The 23,923-nt window shown below is 37.2% G+C and overlaps 1 protein-coding gene across 4 annotated transcripts in view; it reads right to left on the bottom strand.

Moving 5' to 3' along the window:
• DCL4 (dicer-like 4) overlaps window positions 1-23,923 on the bottom strand; it is a 179,954-nt gene that overhangs the window by 16,179 nt on the left and 139,852 nt on the right. For 2 of the 4 annotated variants that reach the window (XM_090011173.1, XM_090011331.1), the window contains exons 19-24: window positions 16,439-16,648; window positions 14,841-15,308; window positions 14,486-14,761; window positions 5,462-5,788; window positions 887-1,166; window positions 632-752 (exon numbers count right to left, since the gene is read on the bottom strand). In XM_090011173.1, the coding sequence (XP_089867299.1) occupies window positions 632-752; window positions 887-1,166; window positions 5,462-5,788; window positions 14,486-14,761; window positions 14,841-15,308; window positions 16,439-16,648 (1,682 nt within the window). Of the gene's footprint in view, window positions 1-631; window positions 753-886; window positions 1,167-5,461; window positions 5,789-14,485; window positions 14,762-14,840; window positions 15,309-16,438; window positions 16,649-23,923 lie in introns of those variants that run through there. The other 2 variants (XM_090011255.1, XM_090011408.1) reach the window with 2 other exon arrangements.

Genomic DNA, 23,923 nt, shown 5'->3' with positions numbered 1-23,923 from the left:
TTGAATATGAATTTTCTATTATTTTTAAGAACATATTCTAGTTTTGTAATTTTTTTAGTTTGTTTTTATCCGACTAGGCCTTTTAGGAGGTTAGGGACTAGGCACCGGCTAGTGCTTTTGACTACTTAGTTCATAACTAAAAGGTCTCAAGCTTGAACCCCAACTTGATCATCACTCTCCTCCCTCACCTGCACCTAGGCAAACAAAAAAAAAGGCAAATCATAGCTTGGAGAATATTGAGATTTAACTCTCATCAGACAATAGAGCCCTATCATGGCACAGATGTCGCCAATATTTGAAAAGATTTGCATACTATCACAAGTGGAAAGATGATTTAAAGGGTAATATCATAACATTATTGTGATATCATCACAATAATATACCACAATCGTTTGTATTTTATCTTAGTTTCCCTATAGACGTATATAGGCTTGTTTACTATCCTTTCCTTTTCTATGTTTCAACAATTTTCCTACCTCATACCAAATTTATATAACCAAGGAAAAAATGCAAATGATGATCATGACACATTAAAGCTTGATGTTTAATAAACTAAGAATAGCATGCATAATCAGAACAATCATGTAAACACTACATTTTCTTGCAAAAAACTTGAGAACAGTTTGCTTACAATTTCATATGATTTGGTCCTTCATCCTTATAGCAAATGAATGATGGTCGTTCCCAAAAATGTGCTGAACAAAGCTCATATAGGTGAGACCTAGCTGACTGCAACTGCATAGCATGATAGCCTGGGGAACCAAGAAGGATGAATGCTATAATTAAAGCGGTGAGATGTGCATAGCTAGAACACAGTTGTTGGTCATGGAAGATAGTGAAAATAAAATATGCAGAAATCGTAAGTTGCATGTATGCCAAGCCTTGCCTATTTTCTGTTCATTCTTGTGGTAATTTGCTCCATTTAAATCACTCGAATTCTTCTGCTGCAGAGTTTTGAAATGGGAGGGTTGCACAGAAGGCTTGTCACCATTATAATTGCAAGAAGAGTCTAATTCTTCATGAAGCAAAAAACCTTCAAGTGCCAAAACTTTTGATTCATCTGCAAGAATGGGGTTTTCATCATAGCCGATGAGCACTGGAACCCGTTTGCAAGGAGACTCTATAATTTTATTTAAAGATTTAAGCTTATGCTTGTAGCCATGAGTCTGCACAGATTGAGACAAGGAATTAGAAAGAGGCAAAAAAAAAGGACAACATGCTAGTAACGTCACATGATTCTTGGGCAGTCGTCTTGAAACTACTAAATAGGGGTATATATCATTAAATTCTAATTCCAGAATAACAAACTGATGTTCAAAAAATTAGCACAGAGTCTTCAGACAATTGTATCCAACAATACATCAGTAACAGCTTACTAAAACATGTCAAGAAAAATGAAAAACTACCCACAAACTGTAAGTAAACAAAGGGAGCAGCAAACAATATTAATACCAGAAAGGAAAAGCTATATGGTTCCAAACATTTGAAGTGGCTTGATACAGTGGGACACTGGAAGAATATCTGCAAACTACTTGCTCCCACTCTTTAACCAAGCTAAAAGTAACTAAATCTCAACCAATAACTCATGAAAAACCCCAAGAAACACTCCATTGAAGAAAATTAAATAGATAAAAAAATGTCCAGTGATCCAACACAGGAGATCTTGTTAATATGCTAAAATTTCCTAAATATCAAGGCACTTGAATTTGATTGCACAAAATACCACTTAGAACAAAGATCCTAGGCTTTCTAAAACTCAAAATTACCTAAATGTTCCAGCAGAGGCTAGAACAGCAACTTTAACCTTTTTTTTTTTTTGTCAAAGTATGACAACTAACATGTCTCAGATGAGCAATCTCAAATATAGGCTGGATCAGTGAGGCTTGATGATTTCAATTTGAAATTGCTCATTCAATTCCCACAAGCCAAAGAAGGTACCCAACTTCATCAGGTCTTTCAATGGCTCGCACATGATGACCCTAGGTGATTTAGGTGGTAGCTAGGTTGCATGGCATGTATCAAACCTGCAATGTGAGCCTTCCTTTGGCATAATTGTCCCTGAACACCTGGCTTATGGCTTGCATATACCCACAGATGTAGGCCAGTGCTGTGGTTGGATTCTCATACTTGGCTCTGAGACCGTATCATATAGAGCCACATGAAATTTGGTAAAGATGTCATATATTATTAGTTTGTTGTATTTATGGATGGTCAAAGGTATCACAACCAAATATGTCCAGTATTGCCTACTTAAGGCATTGTTGTATTATTCTCATGTAGGAGCAGTTTGGTCCAAGAAAATTGTAGAAAAAGGGTGTTGAGTCCTTTTATCTTCGTAACCTTACCCTAACTGAACAGAAAGAAGTTTCCTCTTATTGTGCTCTTCTCTTTCAGTGTGTAACAAGATACCAGAGCCATGATTACAATCTAAAGAGAAAATTGATCATGGCTGCAAGGAGGAGGAAGCTCTATTCAATCATTGTGAACAGTGCCAGAGCTGACATCAGTGTGACATCATCCCAGGGTGTATCAAGCAGTACAACAAGGCCAGGTTTGGGGATTTTAAGTTCTGGATTTGCTAATATATGAATTTATAAGGCCTATGAATTAAAACCAGACTAATCTGGAGAAGTTTTGAAAATTTGGAGATTTTTCCTGCACCCAACATTTGTTTGATGAGAATATGACATCACATACGTGATCCGAGATTTGAGAGACTGAAAGTAAGTTAAGATGTAGTTTTGGTATAAGTCTTACTTTTGGAATATAAAACTTGTGTTTTGTCAAATCATTTTTAAAAATCCCAACACCTTTTATTTCCAGAAAAGTTCCATCAGCAGTAGAAACAAAGGATACATTTGAGTTAGATTGACATTCAGACAAAATAGACTTGTGTGGGGTCATATGAAATGAAGCTCCTGAGTTAAGAAGCCAAGAGCACATACCAGGGGTTGAAGAGGATGCAATAGCCGCTCCTGATGTAGATCCTTTAAGCAATGGTTGAAATGCCTCCGTCAATTGAGACAATGATTTGGTGAGATCTTTAAGACTTAGAACATCCTCTTCTTGTTTTAACGAAGCCGCAACAACCCTTTTTTCTTGAGGTCTATAATCCTTTTTGAATCTAGGACATTGAGGTTTAATGTGACCGTGCTCATGACAATTATGGAAAATTATTTTGAATTCTCTTCTATTCTTATTAAAATGAGGAAGTCTATATGGTCTGATATAGTTTCCTGGTTTGGAGGCGGCAAGAGCATAATCCTCTTCTTGACTGTTGCTAGGAGTAGCAAGAACACTATCATTCTTACTCATATTTAGTCTAGTCTCTTCTCCACTAAGTTTAGTGAGAATTTCATGAATAGGCAGGGGTGATGTAGAAGATAGGAAAGAAGCCCTAGTTTGTTCAAACTCGGGTCTCAATCCATAAAGGAAAGCAAAGAGTCTATCTTCTTCAACTTTAGTCCTCCGCATCTCAATACACTTACCTTCCCATTTGGGTTCAAATTGAGCAAGTTGAGTCCAAATGGAAGACAATTCTATAAAATAATCTCTAACATTTTTATCTCCTTGTTTGATATTTCTAGCCTTTTCTTGGAGATAATACTTATGGGTCATATCTTTTTCGGTAAACATACCCCTAAGATACTCTCATGGCTCGTTTGCTTTTTTGAAACACAAGAGATTTGAGGCAATTTTTGTTTCGACTCCACTTAGCATCCATGAAAGAATCTTGGCATTTTTCATATCTCATTCATCTAATTTTTTTTAATATTCCTCCATTGTTTTGTCTCTTTCTTTTTCTTTGAGACTTGTCTCGACACCATTTTCACATATTGTAATTTTAGGAGTGGGTTCAAAAATAGTACCTCTCACGTACCCCCACAAACCTTGTCATTTTATGAACGTCTCCAAGTGTCTCGCCCAAATGATGTAATTGTTTCCATCAAGCTTAAATGGTGGAATAAAATTGGAGTTGCTTGAATTGTGCGGAAAGTACACCCGTGATGAGAAGAAGAGAACCACGACCAAGGAGGAATCATGAACACGCTTCACGAGGCAGCCCACCAATGCATGCTTTACGAGGCAGCCTTTACCAGTAAGTATAAACCAAGCTATGATACCATGTAAAGAATCTCACAAATAATCAAGTTTATCAAAACTTGACAAGAACATACACTCATTAAATGCACTAAGGCATAAATATTAAAGTGCACTAAGGCACAACAATACACACATGAAATACCGAATATTATTGAGAGAAAACCTCACTTGAAAGACACATTACAATGGGGTAATGACCCCTTATTTATAGACTTGAAAACAGGCTGTAGCCATTGGGCTACTTCCCAACGGCTCTAATTATAGCCATTGGGAACAACCCAACAACTATTCAAACAGTCAACTATGTTGACTTTGACTTGACTAAAAGACAAAAAAGCTAAAAATAAAAAAGATGAAAATGGAGTATTACAAAATGTATTTATTTTATATACGTATATACTTTAAATACATATATATATATACATACTCTTATATTACGAAGAGTATATATACATATATATATATATATATATATATATATATATTCAAGTATATACGTATATATAACATGTGATGTTCTAACAATGTTTGTATATGTTATCTGGTAGTCTGTAGGGAGAGTCTAAGTCTTAAAGTATAATCATGTAAAGTGTTGTGAAAGAAGTTCGTGAAAGATCATGTCTTGTTTTTTCTTTTTAGGGAGGTCAATGGCAGACGGCTCGGTTGCCCTTAGTATATACATGTAAACAGACTAAGTAGACACCAAAAAACTAATAATGCAGCGTTCACTCAAAGTGACCAACACATATATAATGAAAACCTACCCAATAAAAAACATGCCAAACCTAACCAATGGAAAATTTATGGTGTTTTTTTTTAAATTCTGACTGTACAGATGTGTTCAGCATGATTGATTGACTAGAAATCGACACTTGGATCATGAATTTTGGATAGAAAAAATGGTATTTGGAACCTCAAAACTTTATGAAAATTGTACGCCGTAGCTTTTTGAAACTTATAAAAACCTATCCATGCATCAGAATCAAATGCTCCAAGAACTGATTCCTATAAAAACAAGCATATAGATGACATTTGTACAGTCCGAATTTTGAAAAAACACCAAAAATCCAATAAAATATGTGGTGGGTAGGTTTGGCATGTTTTTTAGTGGTTAGGTTTTCATTCCTCTATATATATATTTATATATATCAGTAAGAATACCCCTGCAACAAATTTGATACAATAGTATAGTTACATGTTTTCACAAATATTACGTGCTTGTTCCATGGCCTACTTATCATGACTTATAGCACCATATAATCACAAGCAAAACAATCACAAGAAATGTAAAGTATGACATGAACATTTAATGGAACATTCCAATAGACAATCAGCTACAGAAATAATTGCCACTTACCTCCAGTTCCATCAAAGCTTCTTCAGCAGCCAGTTTTTCAGCAGCTTTTTTATTTCGATTAGTTCCTTGGCCAATCAAGAAAATATCATTTACCTTTATCTTTGCCTTGATAGAAAACTGATCTTTAACCTTTTCGGAAGAAAAACCCAGTTCCAAGTTGCAAGATTGACACAGTTCTCGAAGTTCCCTTATTGGATTCAGTTTCAAGCTAGAAATATCCGCAAGAGGGTCCAAGATGACAATCATAATATTCCAAACAAGATTCAAGTCAAATCCAGAATCTAGAAGTATAGCACCAGCACAAGATTCCACCAAGTCACCAAGAACCTGGAATTAAAAAATAATAATTAATAAGCATGCAATCAGACAACTCCTAAACTCAAATCTGATGGAAAAAGCATCAAGAAAAAAAAGGAAAACCCACAAGAACTTATCAAAACTGAATTAAACACAGAAAGCATGAGCATAAAGGAATATACAAAAATGAAAAAAGAGATTTGGTGAAAAAGAAACCAACACACTGGTTTGGACCCCAATGCTTCATGGACTTAGTTTGGATCCATTGCCAAGCCTATAAGAGTGGCTAGCTTCTAAAGCTTTATTGTACTACTTCCAATGATGGTGTTTGGATCCATTGACACTTCCTATGAGTGGCTAGCTTCTAAAGATTTATTTTACCACATCCCAATGATGGCCACAACTCTGCTACATGATGAATAGTTAAGAGTACATTGAATTGGGTAATGAAATAAAAGTTGAATTAAGATTGGAAAGGCAATGCTTGTCACAAAAAGAAAAGGTGCACTTTTTCAGTTTCCTTCCCCATATATACTCTTACTAAAATATCTACACAAATGGTCCCCATCTCATCTCTCACAGTTGTATTCATGTGAGAAACATGCTAAATAAGACCAATAGTAAAATTAAGCAAGTTTTTACTATACAAAAGAGAGTACGAGAACCTACAAAACTAGAAGCAACCAGCATCCCTAATTTTCTGTTTTAAGCTTAGCAACAATGGCGTGAAACCCAAGAATCACTGACTTACATGCAATAAACCTATCTGCCAATCATATATGTATCATATTTAACATCAAAAAGCAGTTCAACTGCAAACCTATGTCACAAGGACATGACATTTTGGCTGCCTATCCTTGGTGTAACAAGCGGACATGGATTAGTATTATCAAAGCAAGAAGATGAACTCTAGAAGAGAGAAGTTGAGAGGAAGCACAAAAGGAAACTCCAATGCTTCAAAAATGAGAAAGAGACAACAATATAAAGGAGACTCCCCTCTACCACACTAGATGACAAAAATAATTGACTTTACACCTAACTACGACAAAGTACAAGAATGCCTCTATAAATAATAAAATGTACATATACATAAGAGGGGTATGTATAGTAATACATACATTACATCAATCTTAACACCCCCTCAAACTTGAGATGATACAAAGAGGAATCATCCCAAGTTTGGAAAGAAAAGAGCTACAATGTAAAGGAGCAAAACTCTTAGTAAACACATCTACAATTTGATCCTTAGAGCTCATGTGTTTAAGAAAAATGCTTTTGTAACAACCCCAACTCATAACCCTTGAATTTATTTTTTTTAAAATAAGTGCGGAAACAATCCCAGAGACCCGGGGCCTTTACAGTTTCAATCACCATTGGATAACCAACCAACCACAAGGGATCTTATACTCATCTTTCATACCAAACTAAAATCAAACCAAACTTTATTTATTCAAATGTAAAGAGTCTGAGACATAAGTAAATGAAAGTAAAGAAAGCAAAAAGGAAAGACAAGAAAAGAGTCACGCCATACAAAGAATCTGCCATGTAGTCGTGTGGCCCCCTCGTGACTCTTCTCAGAAGCCAGTCCTCCCCACTAAGCATCTAAGGCTGCGAAAAAACCATAGAAGTAGGGTGTCGAAATCGAAATCCTGAGCACAGGTACTTCTAATGAAACAAGTGAGCATAACGAATACAAATAAAATTTCATGCAATCATTTAGAGGAAAGCAATTATGACAACTTCATAATTTTAATTAAACATTCATGCAACAGGGAATAATTTCTAAGCATGAATAATCATTAAGCAATAGCATGGATCATAATTTAAGCAAGCAGGACATTTAGCATGCATTAGGAATTAAACCTCATGCATTCACCATCATCTAACGATTAAGGGAACATGTAAAATATGCAAGTTCTAAAGCATAACACGGATATGCATGATTTTAATGCAATGCATGAATAATTTATTATCTCCAATTAAGTTTTCTTTTATATGCATGTCCTTATTAGGATGCACACAATTTAAGTTTTTCTTTTCAATTACTGTTTCCCGCGGATACACCAAACGGGTAAAATTTCCGAGGTCAAGTAGGGTTTCCAGGGTAACTTAGCACATAATTTGTATTTTATTACTCGGTTCCAAACTTAGCCCTCGACCGATATCAGAAAACAACACTATCCATCGGAACATTGGAAAACATCCAATGTCGGGGACACCATGAAAATCAGCATCCACTGATGTCACTTTCTTGGTATACCAAAACAACAACAGTTGTGTCAAACACACCACCCCCAGGCAAAGTGGCGGATTCTCCTTAAAACCGTGGACAGGAGAAAGAACCTCAATATCGAGTTCAGGGCAACAACAACGCACACGGAGTTTTTGTATCCTCACGATTTCCCCAAACCGCAACATCCAAGATTCTCACACTAAAGAAGAGACATCAAGGAAACATAAATTAAAGGTTTCTCAAATGAAACAAGTGAGCTAAAGAATACAGATAAGATTTCATGCAATAATTTAGAGGAATGCAATTAACCACTTATGCAGTAGGGAACATTTACTAAGCATGAGGGAACATTAAACAAAAACAGGGATTATAATTTAAGCAAGACATTTAACATGCATTAAAAATTAAACATCATGCATTCACTATCATGTAATAATTAAAAGGACAGATAACATATGCATATCTAATACATAGCAGGAATATGCATGATTTATGTGCAAAGCACGAACACTTTATTATCGTTTATTAAAGTTTTTCTTTCTATATGCATGCCTATTAAATGCATATAATTTAAGTTTCTCTTTTTAATTACCGTTGTCCGCGGATACACCAAACGGGTAAAATCCCTAAGGGCAAATTAGGTTCTTAGAATAACTTAACACACAATTTGTATTTTATTATTGGGTTCCAAACTTAGCCCTCGACCGAAACAGTATTCAGAACATTAGACCACCCATCTAATGTCGGGGACACCAGGGACACCCCATGCCCACAAGTGTCACTTTCTTGGTATACCAAAAGAACAGCTATGTCTACATACTACTCCCAGGCAAAGTGGCGGATTCTCCCTAAAATCGTGGTCAGGAGAAGAACCTCAATATCGGGTTCAGGGGTAATCAATATAAAGCACACAGAGTTTTTGTATCCATGTGGTCCCCCAAAACCGAATATCTAAGAGTCTTGTACTCTCGACGATACCTCTTAGAAAGTACATTACACTGTTATTTTATTTTTATTAGATTATTATTATCCCAATTCTTTAATTTGCAATCCATCATGCAAACAAGGCAACAACTCACATTTATCCCTGCGAGAGCCATCACGGGACTCCCGCCCGTGGAAACACACAGAATAGTGCAGTTCAGTGCAAAATATTAATGTGATTTATGTGATGCATTCAAAATTAATAAAGGAGCAAACCACAGCTCGAGGCCCACCCGACCCTCGATGATTAATTTTGATCATCGATGCACTATATGCAAAAACCATAACAGTATGCCACATATAACATAATGTCAACATGCTTTCAATGCACATTCATGTATGCCAACATAACAATGTGCATGCAACACTAATAGTCATATGCACCCTGATGCGTATCCATATATCTCAATTCAACCATATGTATGAGCCAACAAGTTCAGTTAAAGCATTGGGAACGACTTATACGACAACAACCAAGGATGATTACATGTTTAGCTAAATCATTATAGCACTCGTAACATTTCTGTCGGTAAAGCTTAAAACACAGTGTTTCACAATTATATAGCATCACATAATTTCAACTACAGTCAGAATGCCATACACAGGTTCATAATGAATCAAGAATCATAATGGCAATAAAGATTAAAAACACAGTTTTTCTTCTTTTCTTTTTCTTTTCTTTTCTTTTTCTTTTTCTTTTTTTTTCTTCTAATATCGCCCATTTTTTTCTACAAGTGTAGTGCCCATATACAGCCAGCAAAAAGGGTCGGCGACAGTTGGGCTTTCAAGGGTTTGTGCAAAAGACTATATTAAAGACTTGATTTATTCACAGTTAGGATCACCATAGGAAATACATGTATACTTTTTTTTTAACATGCTTAAACCTGAAAATTTCTAAAGCGAACCCATAGCCAATATATTTTCATTCTTGGATTCACACAGAGGCTGATTACTATACTTTTGCTATTTAACATTATGTAAGAAGAAAAATACCCAAGGTATACACGTGAGTCTTGAGTTTGGTTATTGAACATAACTAAAAAAAAGAATTCTGTTATGTATTGAACACAGATGAACACTGTATCCTTGAGTATAAAACAAAAATCGAAAAGTGAATGCATTTAACATAGAGATCCCAAACTGTAATTGAACTTAATACACCATTTACACATAACAAGTGACTGTAATTAATGAATCATTAAGATTGTAACATAAAGCTTACAATCTATGTCACACGGACTCGGCTAGGGAGGCACTGCACCCGAGTCGACGCGCCCGGACATGGGTGCGGCTTCGAACACGGCCCGGACTCGGTCAATGCCGAGTCAGACTCGGTCAACGAGTTGAGGCTGAGTCCGTCCTTGTTTTGGACTCGGTCAATGTTGACTGAGTTCAAAAATGTCCATTTTTAGGATAAAAAACAAAAAGAAAAGATCTTTTTATATATTTAAAAAAAAATTATATATATATATATAGCATGAGTCTCAAACATAAGCCCCAGAAAAAAAAAATCCAGGGGGCGCTGCCCCCCTACGCCCCCCCTGGACCCGCGTCGGGGAGAGCCCCCGGACCCCCCTTTCTGCAAGTGCAAAAGTACAATTTGCAAAGTTTGTAAAAACACTCATGCTGGTGCCAAACTTTAGAGGACAATATCCACATATATGCACACACTGGATATAATATTATATATATATATATATATATTTTTAAAATATATATATATAGCCGAGTCCCCGTGTCCAAAATTTTTAAACTTGCGCCGCACCCGTGTCGCACCCGCACCCATGTGATATAGCTTACAATTAATCTTCACCATCATTTTCATCAATTCTAAGCTTCCTGACCCACCTATACTATGAGAGACTAACAAATTGATAGTATAGCTGCATCAAACAGAATTCCTATCTATATAAGATTCAGATGTTCCTTGAGGGCTCCAGCCAACAGTCACAACATTTTTTTTTCAGATTAGCACAACTCATTTGTTTAAAAGATTGAAAAAGCAGTAATAAGAGAATGTGCAATAAAGCAGCACAGAATACAAGTCTGAGTGCAGATTTTTATTTACTTCAGCTACTGTGATAACTCAACTAAGGACAGGAAAGAAACGAAATAAGTCTCTAAAGGTAGTGTAGGAGACGGCTAAAACAAATCAAGCATGATGATTTTGCACGTCTTAACTTATTCCATTTGGAAACAATTAAACTTGAAAAGAATATTTTGGAAGAAACGAAATTCCAAGATTAAATGTACTAACAATTCAGCAGGTTGAGGTCCCTTTTTTTTTCCAAGTATTCGAGATACAAAAATTTTGTGTCTTATGCAGCTATTCAATGCTTCTTGCATTCACTTATTAGACAGAAAATGTGCAACTGATTATAAAGGTATCGATTTTTGGTACTGGGAAATCAGAACACACAAAAAAAACATACCCACTATCAAACTACGCAGGCTGCTAAGCTTTAAATCCTTTTCTCTCCAGGTATATATTGAAATTTCATAGCACAACAACCCAAAACTCCCCCCATCAGCGCTCCAAAATCCCCAAATCTGTCGATTTGGGGTTTCCGGCACCTCAAGCCCCCAAACCTGCCTCTCTCTAATGATTTCCCTAAAACATTCCATGGAAAGCGAATCTGCACCGTCTTTCTCACTCGAAATCAAAAGGGGAACCCGTACCTCAGACCGGCGATCAGAGACTGCTGTCGCGAAAGGAGGGTCGGTCGACGCTAGTGCTACTGCTGCCGCGCGCGAAAACCAGAGGAAGAAGGGGATACTGAGGGTAGAGAAGAGAACAAGAGGCAGAGGTGGGGAGGAAGAGCACGGGAGGCCCTTTGTAGAAAGGGGGTCTCCCGAAAAGGAAGGAGTTTACCTTCCATCTTCCGGCGGCCACGTATCGCCCCCTTCCCCCTTTTGCGATTTTGGGGTTTCTTCTATGTTAGGGTTCATTCAGAACCCTAACTCCTCATTTTTATCGGGCAACCCGTATCGGGTTGCCTTTGAGTTTTTATCTTTTTTTTTCGTTTGTTTCACAGGGCACGGGCCGGGTCTGAGATCGATGTCCGGGTCCAGTCGGGGTTTTGGGTCCGCACCACCCACACGATATGGATCCATGGATTGGATCCGAATGGATCCAATCGTGGATCCCTTAATATACTTACGTCCATTTATATATATATATATATATATATATATTCCACTTCTTATTTTCTTTTTCTTAAATATATATATAAGATATTATACTTATATAAGTAAATATCTTGGATCCGAAACGTGGATCCCTGGCTTATTTACGTATTTTATCTACAAAAATTTTAATTAATTCCCAAAAAAAATGCGGTTATTACACCATGTGATGTATTTACCAGTTTTCTCAGCTGGTTCCTGTTCCAACAGAATATGCTTGACCGACAATCCATACGAAAAAGGGTTTGCAAAAACCTTATATTCTCCAAGAACCTCCCCTTTTTTATCCTTGTCTTTAGAATGTGAATCTGCCATTTTTAACTTCAGGAACTAACACCAACTAGACAGGACCAGCGCGTAAACAGCCACTGACTTCAATCAAACCTGGCTGTTCCACATATATATATATATATATATATATATATATATATATATATATATATATATATATATATATATATATATATATATATATATATATATATATATATATATATATTACTCACCAGAGGTTAAACTGGAATTAGATTCTGATCATCTCCACTCAGCCAACGAAAGCCATGGTCTGAACCCTCATTCAAAGCCACCCAAGTGTCACGCAGACAGCAGGCAACTCTCACAGCCCATAAAATCGATTCTGATCAGAAAAAATACTTTCCAAATCTGATTTGGATTCCAGATCTGATCGACAGAAACAATCTGTTCCCTATCAAAAAAATATTGATAGCTCTGTTAAAAAAAACACGATCGGTTCTCCACAAGCCTGATCTGCGACAGACAAAAAAAAATTCACGGCAGAGCTGATTTAGATCTGAATGAACCACGACAATCAACAACCAGTTCTCCATGTCAGATTTGAGACTACCGCATAAATCTAAAAGGTTCTTCACGGCTATCAACAGATCAGATCTCCACTTGATCTGATTCCACCGATCAGATCTCCACTTGATCTGATCTTCTCCACAATCCACACGCCACGATCATCTTCAGCAGCAGCATCCCAAATGAGAGTCCTGCTCTGATACCATGTTGATTCTGGCTAGACTGAACCTAGCCGCTAGACCTAGACCCAGCGGCCAGTCAGCCACAGGCAAAATAAAGAGGAAGAGAGAGAGAGAGAAGGAAAAGAGAGAAAATTAGAGGGAGAGATGGCTCAGATATCATTGATCCCTAATCCCTAATCCCTTTAAATAGGGATTAGTTAAAGAATAGTTTACAAAAGAACTCTACATACTTTGCCTTAATTACTTATTACTACTTAGACTTATAAATATTTTCTTTTAACAACCTGGATTTTGGAATTAGGGATTCAGAATCTTCAAATAATATAGCGAAAGGAGTTTCCTAGGCAAGCACCAACCAATAATAGCTATGGATAAGAATAAACAAGGAACAAAATAAGCGGTAATTTAGCAAAGGGATTGCCTAGAGAAGCATGAACTGATAATTTTTAATAGCAATGGACAGGTATGAACCAAAAGAAATAGTGTTCACTGATATGCATTAGAACGAGTTGAACAACTTAGATCTGTGCATATTGGGTCTGCGACAAATGGCATAACATCAGGGAAAAAAAGGGAGCCAAAAATTCTAGGTGTTTACCATAAAGTTAGCATAACAGTTCCAGGCCAATGCTGAAATAACTAAGAATTCAGAAAGCAAACTTCCCTGTGTGGATGCGTGCAGCCAAAGTGCAACGTTCAGAGAATCCCATTTCATGAAGCAACTCATGAAATTCAGCTAAAAAGCCACCATAGTACTTTTTCAGTTTGCCAAACAAGATTAATGAAACATACCAGAAAAACAAGCATGTTAAAGAAGGTAACAAAAATCTATGGAACTGCTATTCTGCTTATGTCACAGAGGTGTGGATAATGGTGCACAGAATGTCACACACGTGGTTTTTTTCCAAAAGGAGGGCACTGGTTTGAGTATGCTGTGCACGTGTGTGTGCACATACACACTGTAAATGGAGAAATCCACTGAAGTATAAAGGAAAAATATAAAAAGGTATAAATATACATGAAGACATGCACCATATCCTCATATCATATAATGTGTCTATGTGTAGCAGCCACCTGGAAGCACCCCGCACCAGGACATAGAAGTACCAATATAGACATGGATATACTGGACATTTACCCATGTCACAGTTATAATGTCGAACAGAGAAAAGAGCTTTGGATAATATATTACAAGTCATAAGCAGAAAAGAAAAATTGTACCTTGTTGCAGGAAAAAAAATGCTACAGCACAAAAAATACGTTTACACAAGCAATCAAACAACAAACGTGAAAAAGAGAAGAAAAAGTTTGAGGCTAAACCTTTGAATATTTAGGCTCCTCCATCAAATCTCTTTTGGATGCAGGTGTTTGAGCAAAATTCACAAACTTGTTTATGCCCTCAGAAAGACCAGCAGAGTCACTAATGAGATAGGAATGGAGGGAACAGCGAACTGCCGTATGTGCAAAAGAATTGTTGTTTACCGAAAATGCTCTTAAATCTGTTAATTGTCCTGGCTTAAGATCCGGACAGGATGAATACAAGTATGATGTTATTAGGTAGTCCAGGACTGCATCTCCAAGAAACTCAAGTCTCTGCTGAAAGACATAAACTGCAATAAGTACAGATTTATTGTTTGTGCAACAATCAAGTAGGTATGCCATTAAACATGCTAACCTGATAGCATCCGCCACTATTCTTGTTGCAGGAAGGATGCGTAAATGCCTGAAGAAGCAAACCCTTATTCAGAAATTTGTATCCTAATAAAATTTCCAAGGACTCAACATCCATGGAACCCACAAGAGACAAACTTCTCTGACTTTTAATCCATGCCCTAAAAATATCTCCAGAATCAAAGCCAACATCTATCCCTATCCATTCTAGAAAAGTGATAGCAGCCCTGAACCCACAATCAACAATAAATGCTCCAACAAGAGCTTCTACAACATCTGCAATGGTCTTCCCATACAGTATCTGGTGGGACTTACTGCATTTGATTGTGCAGGAATCTGTTTGATGTACAAATTCTCCATTTTCCTTTTGACCATGAATTATTGATTCTGAATCGTTATTGCAAATCACAGTACATGGGCGCCCAAGTGCATAAAAGTTGCACGGATTAAAACATTGATCACGAATATACATCTGTATGGAAAAAGACAACAGATTAAAGAAGTGCCATAACAGAGAATGCAGCACCATTCAAAAATTTCCCATGAAAGCATCCTTGCCACTTCTTATATTGCAAATGGCCAAGCATAAATAAAACAGTGAAAATGGTGCAGATTTTGAATTTGTCAAATATATAATACTACAATTCTTATAACAGAACTGTTAATACATGCTCATGAAGCTCATATTGGATACTCTAGGCCCCACAGGCCATTTTAAGTTTGGGTGGATTTAATTATTGTAATATTTCTGTTTAATGAGTTTGGCTGTAGGTGGCCAATATTGTCTGAACATTGAGCCACACATGCATGCACTTGAATGGAAGCTCTTCCTCTATGTGATAGAGGCTATTGCACTTGGCTAGAGAGTACACAGAGACATGCACTCTAGATTCCCTATGCTACTCATTGAAGTGTCCATGTTTAATCTGAGGATAATCTTCTAGTTAGAGATACCAAGTCCAAAAAAGCATAGAACCATATTGTCATCAAGTACTCTTCATAACCAGGACAATCATATCATCTGCAAGCTCTCCACGCATTTGGAAAACAAGACAACCAACCAAATTGGCCATTTAATTGGACAAAGGTAGCTCAAAGTTAAGGCCTATATGTTTGGAGGTTGCTAAACATTAGATGGTTGTCACTGATGAAGCCGTTTAAATATAAATATATGAATAAATGTTGCACCAATAACTGCCTCTAATATGAATGACATCCCATTCATTTTGGAGGAGATTGGACAATCTTCTGCAAGTTAACTAGGTATTTATCTATGATTTAGCATCTGAAAAAATATGTTTGAGAGGTAAGAATCTGGAAACGTCTCACAGTGATAGAAAACATTACACATGGGTATCTCAACGCAGTCAGATCATGGATACAAGTTTTGGTCCCAAAAAAAAGGAAACATTCACTTGTAGTGGCCATCTTGATGTTTTTGCATCAGTTTCATCTCACACATTGTTGAAAAATCCTTCACATTTTAGCAAATTGTGTGCCATAAGTCACTAGCTTTTCCAGAACTACTTCAGATGAGATAATGTTAGAAGATCAATATGCATTGAAGAGAAATTGGAAAAAGTGATGGAAAATCCATTTTACCTGCAAGTTTCTCCTAATGGCCAACTTGTACAAATTGTGATTATTGACAGTTCTTGAACGCAAGTCTGTTAGTTGCCCTTCATCCAATGCTTCATATGAAAGGAATAGGTGTCTGCTAACAGCATATTTGAGAAAGGAGTCACCAAGTACTTCTAGCCTTTCCAGAGAAAAGCGCTCTAAACATTTCTCTGTAGTCAAGGCTTCTAGAACCTACAATGAAGCCTCTAGTTCAGGGTAAAAAATCTCTCCCACACAAACAAAATTAAATAAGCCAAAAACTTAACATGCATGAAAGTATAAATTGTTGAAGAGTATACTACGGATGTATAGTATGTATTTCTAGTTTTGGTGCTACCCTACTCAATTGTACATAGGATTATTTATCAGGGACACATTTGTATTTTGTCAGGAGGTTAGAGGTCAATCAGTTTTGTCTTTTAGTGTAACAAACGGGATCGTCCCCTATATGTTGTATTTCTTTTACGTTTGCTTACTAATGAAGTTACAAGTTCTCCTCTCTTGTTGCTTCTTCTTCCTCTTAACTTCCATGGCTGATTAAATTTGAACGTGGTATCAGAGCCATATTTGGAAGAGAGCAGAGACATCTGGTCGTCTCAGGGAGGCTGCAGCTCCATTCTGGTCGTGGGACTCACACCATTGCTGACATCATCAAGGTGAAGAACTGTATGGTCAGGTGCTTTGTTTTTCAATCTAATTTGGGGCTTCATTAGGGTTTGATTTTAAAAGTCTTTGGAATCAAACTACAGTTGTTTTTGGTGCAGTTCTGGATTGTATACAGATTTTCTAGTATTTTCACTGTCGTTAAAGGAAGCCTGACCAGATTTCAGAAATCTGAAGAATCTGATCAGATTTCTAGTAGTTTGGGACTCCGATTGCTTGCTCAAGTATTGTTTGCTGATGTCAATTTTTAGGCAAAGATCAATTATATTTTGGTGGCTATGTTGATTCTTGTGAATATGACTAGCAGGCAGAACTCGTTACTCTAATTACAAAAGCACATATAAGTCCAAGAGTGAACAATTACAAAGAAGATAGACAAGCACAAAAGGGCATAGACAAAAGTCCACTAAGGGACAATACAAAGAGCCAATAAAAAATAGAATATTATTGAAAATGTGCTTGGAGAGCAATGAGAAATATAGGGGGAACTCTCCCCTATTTATATACAAAATACAAGAGGGAGACCATTGGGAGCTCCCCTTCATAGAGACGTTGGGGAGCTCCCAACGGTCATATTTAAGACCATTGAGGCCCCCAACGATTCTATGAAGTGGGGCCCCAATGACATGAAAAAAAGGAAATAAAAAAAAGAAAAAGAAAAAAAATAAGAAAGAGGAAAAATAGTTGTTTTTAATAAACAACTATTTTTATATACAAAAGGACAAAAATGCCCCTATTGGGCAAACTGTTACAATACAGATTATATATAAATATATATGAATATGTATATATATACATAAGTATATATACATACATATATATTTTAACACTCCCCCTCAAACTTTACGGGGAAATAACAGAAAGTTTGCTGAGGAAGATAAAATGAATAGTGTGGCTACTTGAATAAGGAGCACCAGAGCCGAGGCAGACGAGAGAGAGAGAGAGAGAGAGGTCGGCTGAGAGAGAACTCGTGGTCTTTGATTAGGGTTAATCTCTATGTTAAATAGAGAGAGGCCAATGTAAAAATTTACATACAAGTCCCTCATTAAACAAGAAATATCAAATAACATACAGTTTAAGAAAACTTAAACTTAAAACCTCTTAATCTCAACAAATAGCAGAAAGAGAAAACGAGTAGCAGGAAGAGCTTTGGTGAAGAAATCTGCCAACTGGTACTCCGATGTGACATACATCAACATAATAGTTCCTCTTAGATATTCATCACGAACATAATGACAATCCATCTCAATATGTTTGGTTCGCTCATGGAAGGTGTGATTGCTCGCAATGTAGATTGCACTCTTATTGTCACAGCACATCTTCGAAGGTGTTGAGATGATGATTCTCATATCACTGAGAAGACTTTTAAGCCACACAAGTGTGAAAGTATCTTCAACAAGATACTTTAGTCGATAACGCAACAACCTTAAGAATAAATGTGTGAACATACACACCCAAGAACACTTGTGCACAACAAGCACAACACACCGAATCACAAATGTGCACTTGCACCCATAAGTTTCATAAACACTAAAGAGGTTGGGCTATAATCCCAAATCCCTTGAGAAAATACAAGAGGAGCTGCCCATATATATAGGGCTGGAGGAGGCCTTGGGAGGGGCTCCACATAGTCGTTGGAGCCCCTCCAACGGTCACAAATGTGACCGTTGGAGGGGTCCAACGACTAGTGGGTTGGGCCCCTCCCAATGCTAGTACAAGCATTAAATGCGAAAAATAAAAAAGAATAAAGAAAAAGAAAAAAGAAAATAATTACAAAAACATATTCTTGAAAAAGAATATGTGTAAAATTCCTAAACTACCCTTACTAGGAATATATATATTTTATATATATAATTGGTAAATACATATACATATACATATATTATATATATGTATATGTATTACCTTATATATATAAAATATATATGCGAAATTACAAGTTTGATTACATAATTTAACACCCCCCCTCAAACTTAGGGCAAGATGACCGAAAGTTTGCCAAGAAGAAAGTTGAACCGTGGGGCGCACAGGGCTTTAGTAAAGAAGTCTGCCAACTGATATTCGGACGTGACATAGGGAAGATCAATAACTCCTCATAGATATGCTTCACGAACATAGTGACAGTCCATTTCGATGTGTTTAGTCCGCTCGTGAAAGGTGTGATTCTTTGCAATGTAGATTGCACTCTTGTTGTCGCAGCATAGCTTGGTGGGTCCTTCAATTTTGATCCCCATGTCTTCTAGCAGTTGGTGAATCCAAACAATCTCCATAGTAGTAGTTGCCATGGCCCGGTATTCAGCTTCAGTTGAGGAGAGCGACACCTTTTGTTGTTTCTTGCATCTCCACGAGATTAGTGAGTCTCCTAAGAACACACAAAAACCAGTGGTGGAGTGACGGTTATTTGGGTCACCTCCCCAATCTGAGTCAGTATAAGCAATCAATTTTAAGTCAGAAGAAGAGGACAGAAAAACTCCCTTATTTAGAGTACCCTTTATGTATCTTACGACCCGTAAGATGGCACTCATGTGAACGGATGTAGGCGCATGCTGGAACTGACTTGCAGTATGGACTGTATGGGATATATCTGGTCTGGTAATACTTAGATACATCAAAGATCCTACAAGCTGTCTGTAGGGTGTCGGATCCAAAAGGCGAACCCCATCATCAATTTTCATCTTTGCTCCTACAACCGCAGGAGTTTCACAAAGCTTTTCATCTGTAATACCTGACCTGTCAATGATCTCAGAAGCAAGCTTAGTTTGAGATAAGAAATATCCTCTAAGAGAGTATGCTACTTCAATTCCGAAAAAATAAGTCAGAAAACCCAAGTCAGACATTTCAAATTTATCTTTTAAGATAGATTTTATACTCTTAATCCCGTTAGAATCACTCCCAGTGATGAGCATGTCATCAACATACAGAAGTAAAATTACAATCCCTGCATTGGATTTTCTAACAAATAGAGCAGTGTCAGTAAAGCAAGAGGAAAAACCATTTTCAATCATAACAGAGTTAAATCTATCATACCAAGCCTTGGGGGCTTGCTTTAGACCATAGAGTGCTTTCTGAAGACGAAGCACCTTTCCCTTAGGAATCTCCATTCCAGGAGGAGCATCCATGTAAACTTCTTCGCTTAAGTCGTCATTTAAAAAGGCATTTTTCACATCCATTTGATAGATGTTCCATTTGTTGATAGAGGCAACGGTTATAAGACATCGAACGGTGACCATACGAGCTACAGGAGCAAAAGTTTCTTCATAGTCAATACCATATTCTTGACTATATCCTTTTGCAACCAAGCGAGCTTTGTACCTTTCAAGGGATCCATCACTTTTAGTTTTTACTTTAAAAACCCATCGGCACCCTATTGTTTTCTTGCCTTCAGGAAGATTTTGAAATTCCCAGGTTTTAGCTCTTCTTAGGGCCTCAAGTTCATTGTCCATGGCATTAATCCATTCAGGGGACTTTCGTGCTTCTTCAAAATTTCTCGGTTCGGTATAGGAGTGGATGGCACTAAGGCAGACTCTATATCTTGGTGAAAAAGAGTCATAGGAAATGAACCTAGAAGGAGGCCTTCTACTTCTCTCAGTTCTACGAGGGATCACTTCATTCTGAGAGGTACTGGAACTGGCATCATTATATCTGTCAAGAGCACTCCTAAAGTTGTTTTGATCTCTATGAGAGTAGGTGATAGGGTCTCTAGGTAATTCAATAGGTTGATGTGACGAGGGTGGTAAGGAGATGTTTTCCTCGGTTTCAAATTCATTTGTGTTACTTTGATCTGACTCATTATCACTAGTGTCATCGTCCTTGTTTAGTAAAGCAAATAAAAAAGAATAATCCATATTTTCATTATGGGGGTCACAACGTTCAAATCCACTAATATTTTCCAAGAAACTTACGTTTCTGGAAACATACAATTTATCACTTTTGATATCATAACAACGAAACCCTTTTTGGGTTTCACAATAGCCAAGAAAGGCACAAGGAATGGCTTTAGGAGAAAGTTTGTCATTCTTATCAGTGAGAACAAAACATTTACACCCAAAGACCCTTAACCTGCTATAATCAGGTTCCTTATCATACAGTTTTTCAAAAGGGAAAATTTTGTTTAAATTTTTCGATGGGAGTCGGTTTATGAGATAGACAGAAGTAAGGGTTGCCTCAGCCCAAAGATTTTTTGGAATGTTTTGAGAAATGAGCAAAGTCCTAGTTGTTTCAATGATGTGCCTGTGCTTTCGTTCGGCTAACCCATTTTGTTGAGGGGTTTTCAGACAAGATTTTTGGTGAAGAATACCAAAATTTTCAAGATAACTTTTAAATTCATTTGAGAGGTATTCTCCTCCAGAGTCAAACCTAAAGATTTTCAAACATCCAATGAATTGATTTGAAATCATCATGTGAAAATTTTTAAAGGTTGAGAAAACTTCATGTTTATGTTTAAGGAAATAGATCCAACAAAACCTAGTATAGTCATCCACAAAGATCACATAATATGAAAATCCTCCTTTTGACATTACCGGAGCCGGTCCCCATACATCGGAATGGACAATTTCAAATGGTTTTGTCGTAAACATGGATCTTTGAGGAAAAGGCAAACATTTCATTTTCCCAAGAATGCATTCATTACACAAAAAATCACTTTTACAAAGATGTTTAACAAAAGGCAAATAGGAGATTTTAACTATATTGGGATGACCCAATCTCTTATGCCATACATGAATATCTTTGTTTTGAACGACGTTGCAAAATTGACTCTTGGGAACTTGAAGAAAATCAACGTAGTAGAGGTCTCCTCTTCTAGAGCCTTCCCCAATCAATCTCCCGGACTGGCGATCCTGTATCCAACACTTATTAGAAGAAAATTTTATATCGCAACCATGGTCCGAGAGTTGGGAAACGGAAAGAAGATTTAGGTTAAGGTTTGGAATAAAACGAATTTTTGGAACAAAGAAGTCTTGTTTTTCAAAATTCCCTATTCCTTTAATCTCAAGAGATGTTCCGTCCGCGGTTGATACAAAGGATGGAAAAGAGTTTTTAGAAAAATTTGAAAGAGAGCAATAGCTAGGGGTCATGTGAAAGGATGCCCCGGAATCTAAAAGCCAAGATGTCTTACCAGGGGAAGGAGATGACATAGCGGCTCCGGAAGTGCCTCTCTTGAGAAGAGGTTGTAGAGCTTCTACGATTTGTTGAAGAGAAAAAGACTCACTTGATGAGGAAGGGCGTTCTTCAATTTGAGATGCCATAGCCGTTGCAATCAATTTCTTCCATTTAGGACACAAAGGTTTGATATGTCCGGGTTCTTTACAATGATAGCAAGTCACTTTGCTATAGTCTCTTTTACCATACCGATCATTTCCTCCTTGACCTTGATTCTTGAAATGAGGAGGTCTATAGGTCCTCATGTTATTTCCTGGTCTTGACACGTCATTAGCCATTTCACCATCTTCTTGAGTAGAGGAAGTAACAAGAATGCTAGGATTATTTTTGCCAATCCCCATACGGGTTTCTTCACCACTTAGCTTGGTGATAACATCTTCAAGAGAGGGGGATGTGAAGGCGGAGAGAAGAGAGGACCGAACTTGTTCAAATTTGGGTCTCAGGCCATTCAAAAAATTAAAGAACCGATCTTCTTCAAGTTGTTTGTGCCTTAATTCGATTGCCTCACCACTCCATTTAGGTTCAAGGATGGCAAGCTCGTCCCAAATGAAGGATAATTCGGCAAAGTACTCCCGAATGGTCATGTCATTTTGTTGGAGAGTCAAAGCCCTCTTTTGGAAAAAGTACTTGTGGGATAGATCTCTTGAGGTGTACATTTTCTCAAGATATACCCAAGCTTCGGAGGCCCTTTTAAATTTGATGATATTGGCGTTTATCTTGGTCTCAACGGATGAAAATATCCAAGATAAGATCTTGAAGTTCTTCATTTCCCAATCATCATGTTTCTTAGAATACTCTTCAAGAGCCTTTTGTCTTTCATCCCCTTCAAAGATCTTAATATCCGCTCCTTCAATAATGGCAATTTTGGGTTCCGGTTCCGGTATGGATCCATGAACGTAACCCCAAAGCCCCTTTCCTTTAATATGAGCTTCCATATTACCGGCCCAAACATGATAGTTTGAGCCATTAAGCTTAAACCCAAGGGAGAAATGGGAGTCTTTTTCGCCCATTAGAGAGGAAAGAATGCAAGGGATAGTACGTACCTTAATTACTTTTCGCGTCTTTCTTGACAAGAGAGGAGCCTAAAATATTGCTCGAAGAAGGTGATCCCCTTTGATTTCAAAAAACTTGAAGGCACGCTTTTCGAGGAATGCAAGAGGAGGCGAATCGTAATTCTTCTTCTTCAACGAGGCTCTGATACCATGTGAAAGTATCTTCAACAAGATACTTTAGTCGATAACGCAACAACCTTAAGAATAAATGTGTGAACATACACACCCAAGAACACTTGTGCACAACAAGCACAACACACCGAATCACAAATGTGCACTTGCACCATAAGTTTCATAAACACTAAAGAGGTTGGGCTATAATCCCAAATCCCTTGAGAAAATACAAGAGGAGCTGCCCATATATATATAGGGCTGGAGGAGGCCTTGGGAGGGGCTCCACATAGTCGTTGGAGCCCCTCCAACGGTCACAAATGTGACCGTTGGAGGGGTCCAACGACTAGTGGGTTGGGCCCCTCCCAATGCTAGTACAAGCATTAAATGCGAAAAATAAAAAAGAATAAAGAAAAAGAAAAAAGAAAATAATTACAAAAACATATTCTTGAAAAAGAATGTGTAAAATTCCTAAACTACC

This window comes from Nuphar pumila, chromosome 1 (assembly GCF_984573655.1).
Source record: "Nuphar pumila chromosome 1, dmNupPumi1.hap1.1, whole genome shotgun sequence".
In the NCBI taxonomy this organism is placed as follows: Eukaryota; Viridiplantae; Streptophyta; class Magnoliopsida; order Nymphaeales; family Nymphaeaceae; genus Nuphar; species Nuphar pumila.
The sequence above is the reverse complement of the archived record's forward strand: the minus strand, read 5'-3'. Positions and strand labels throughout refer to the sequence as shown.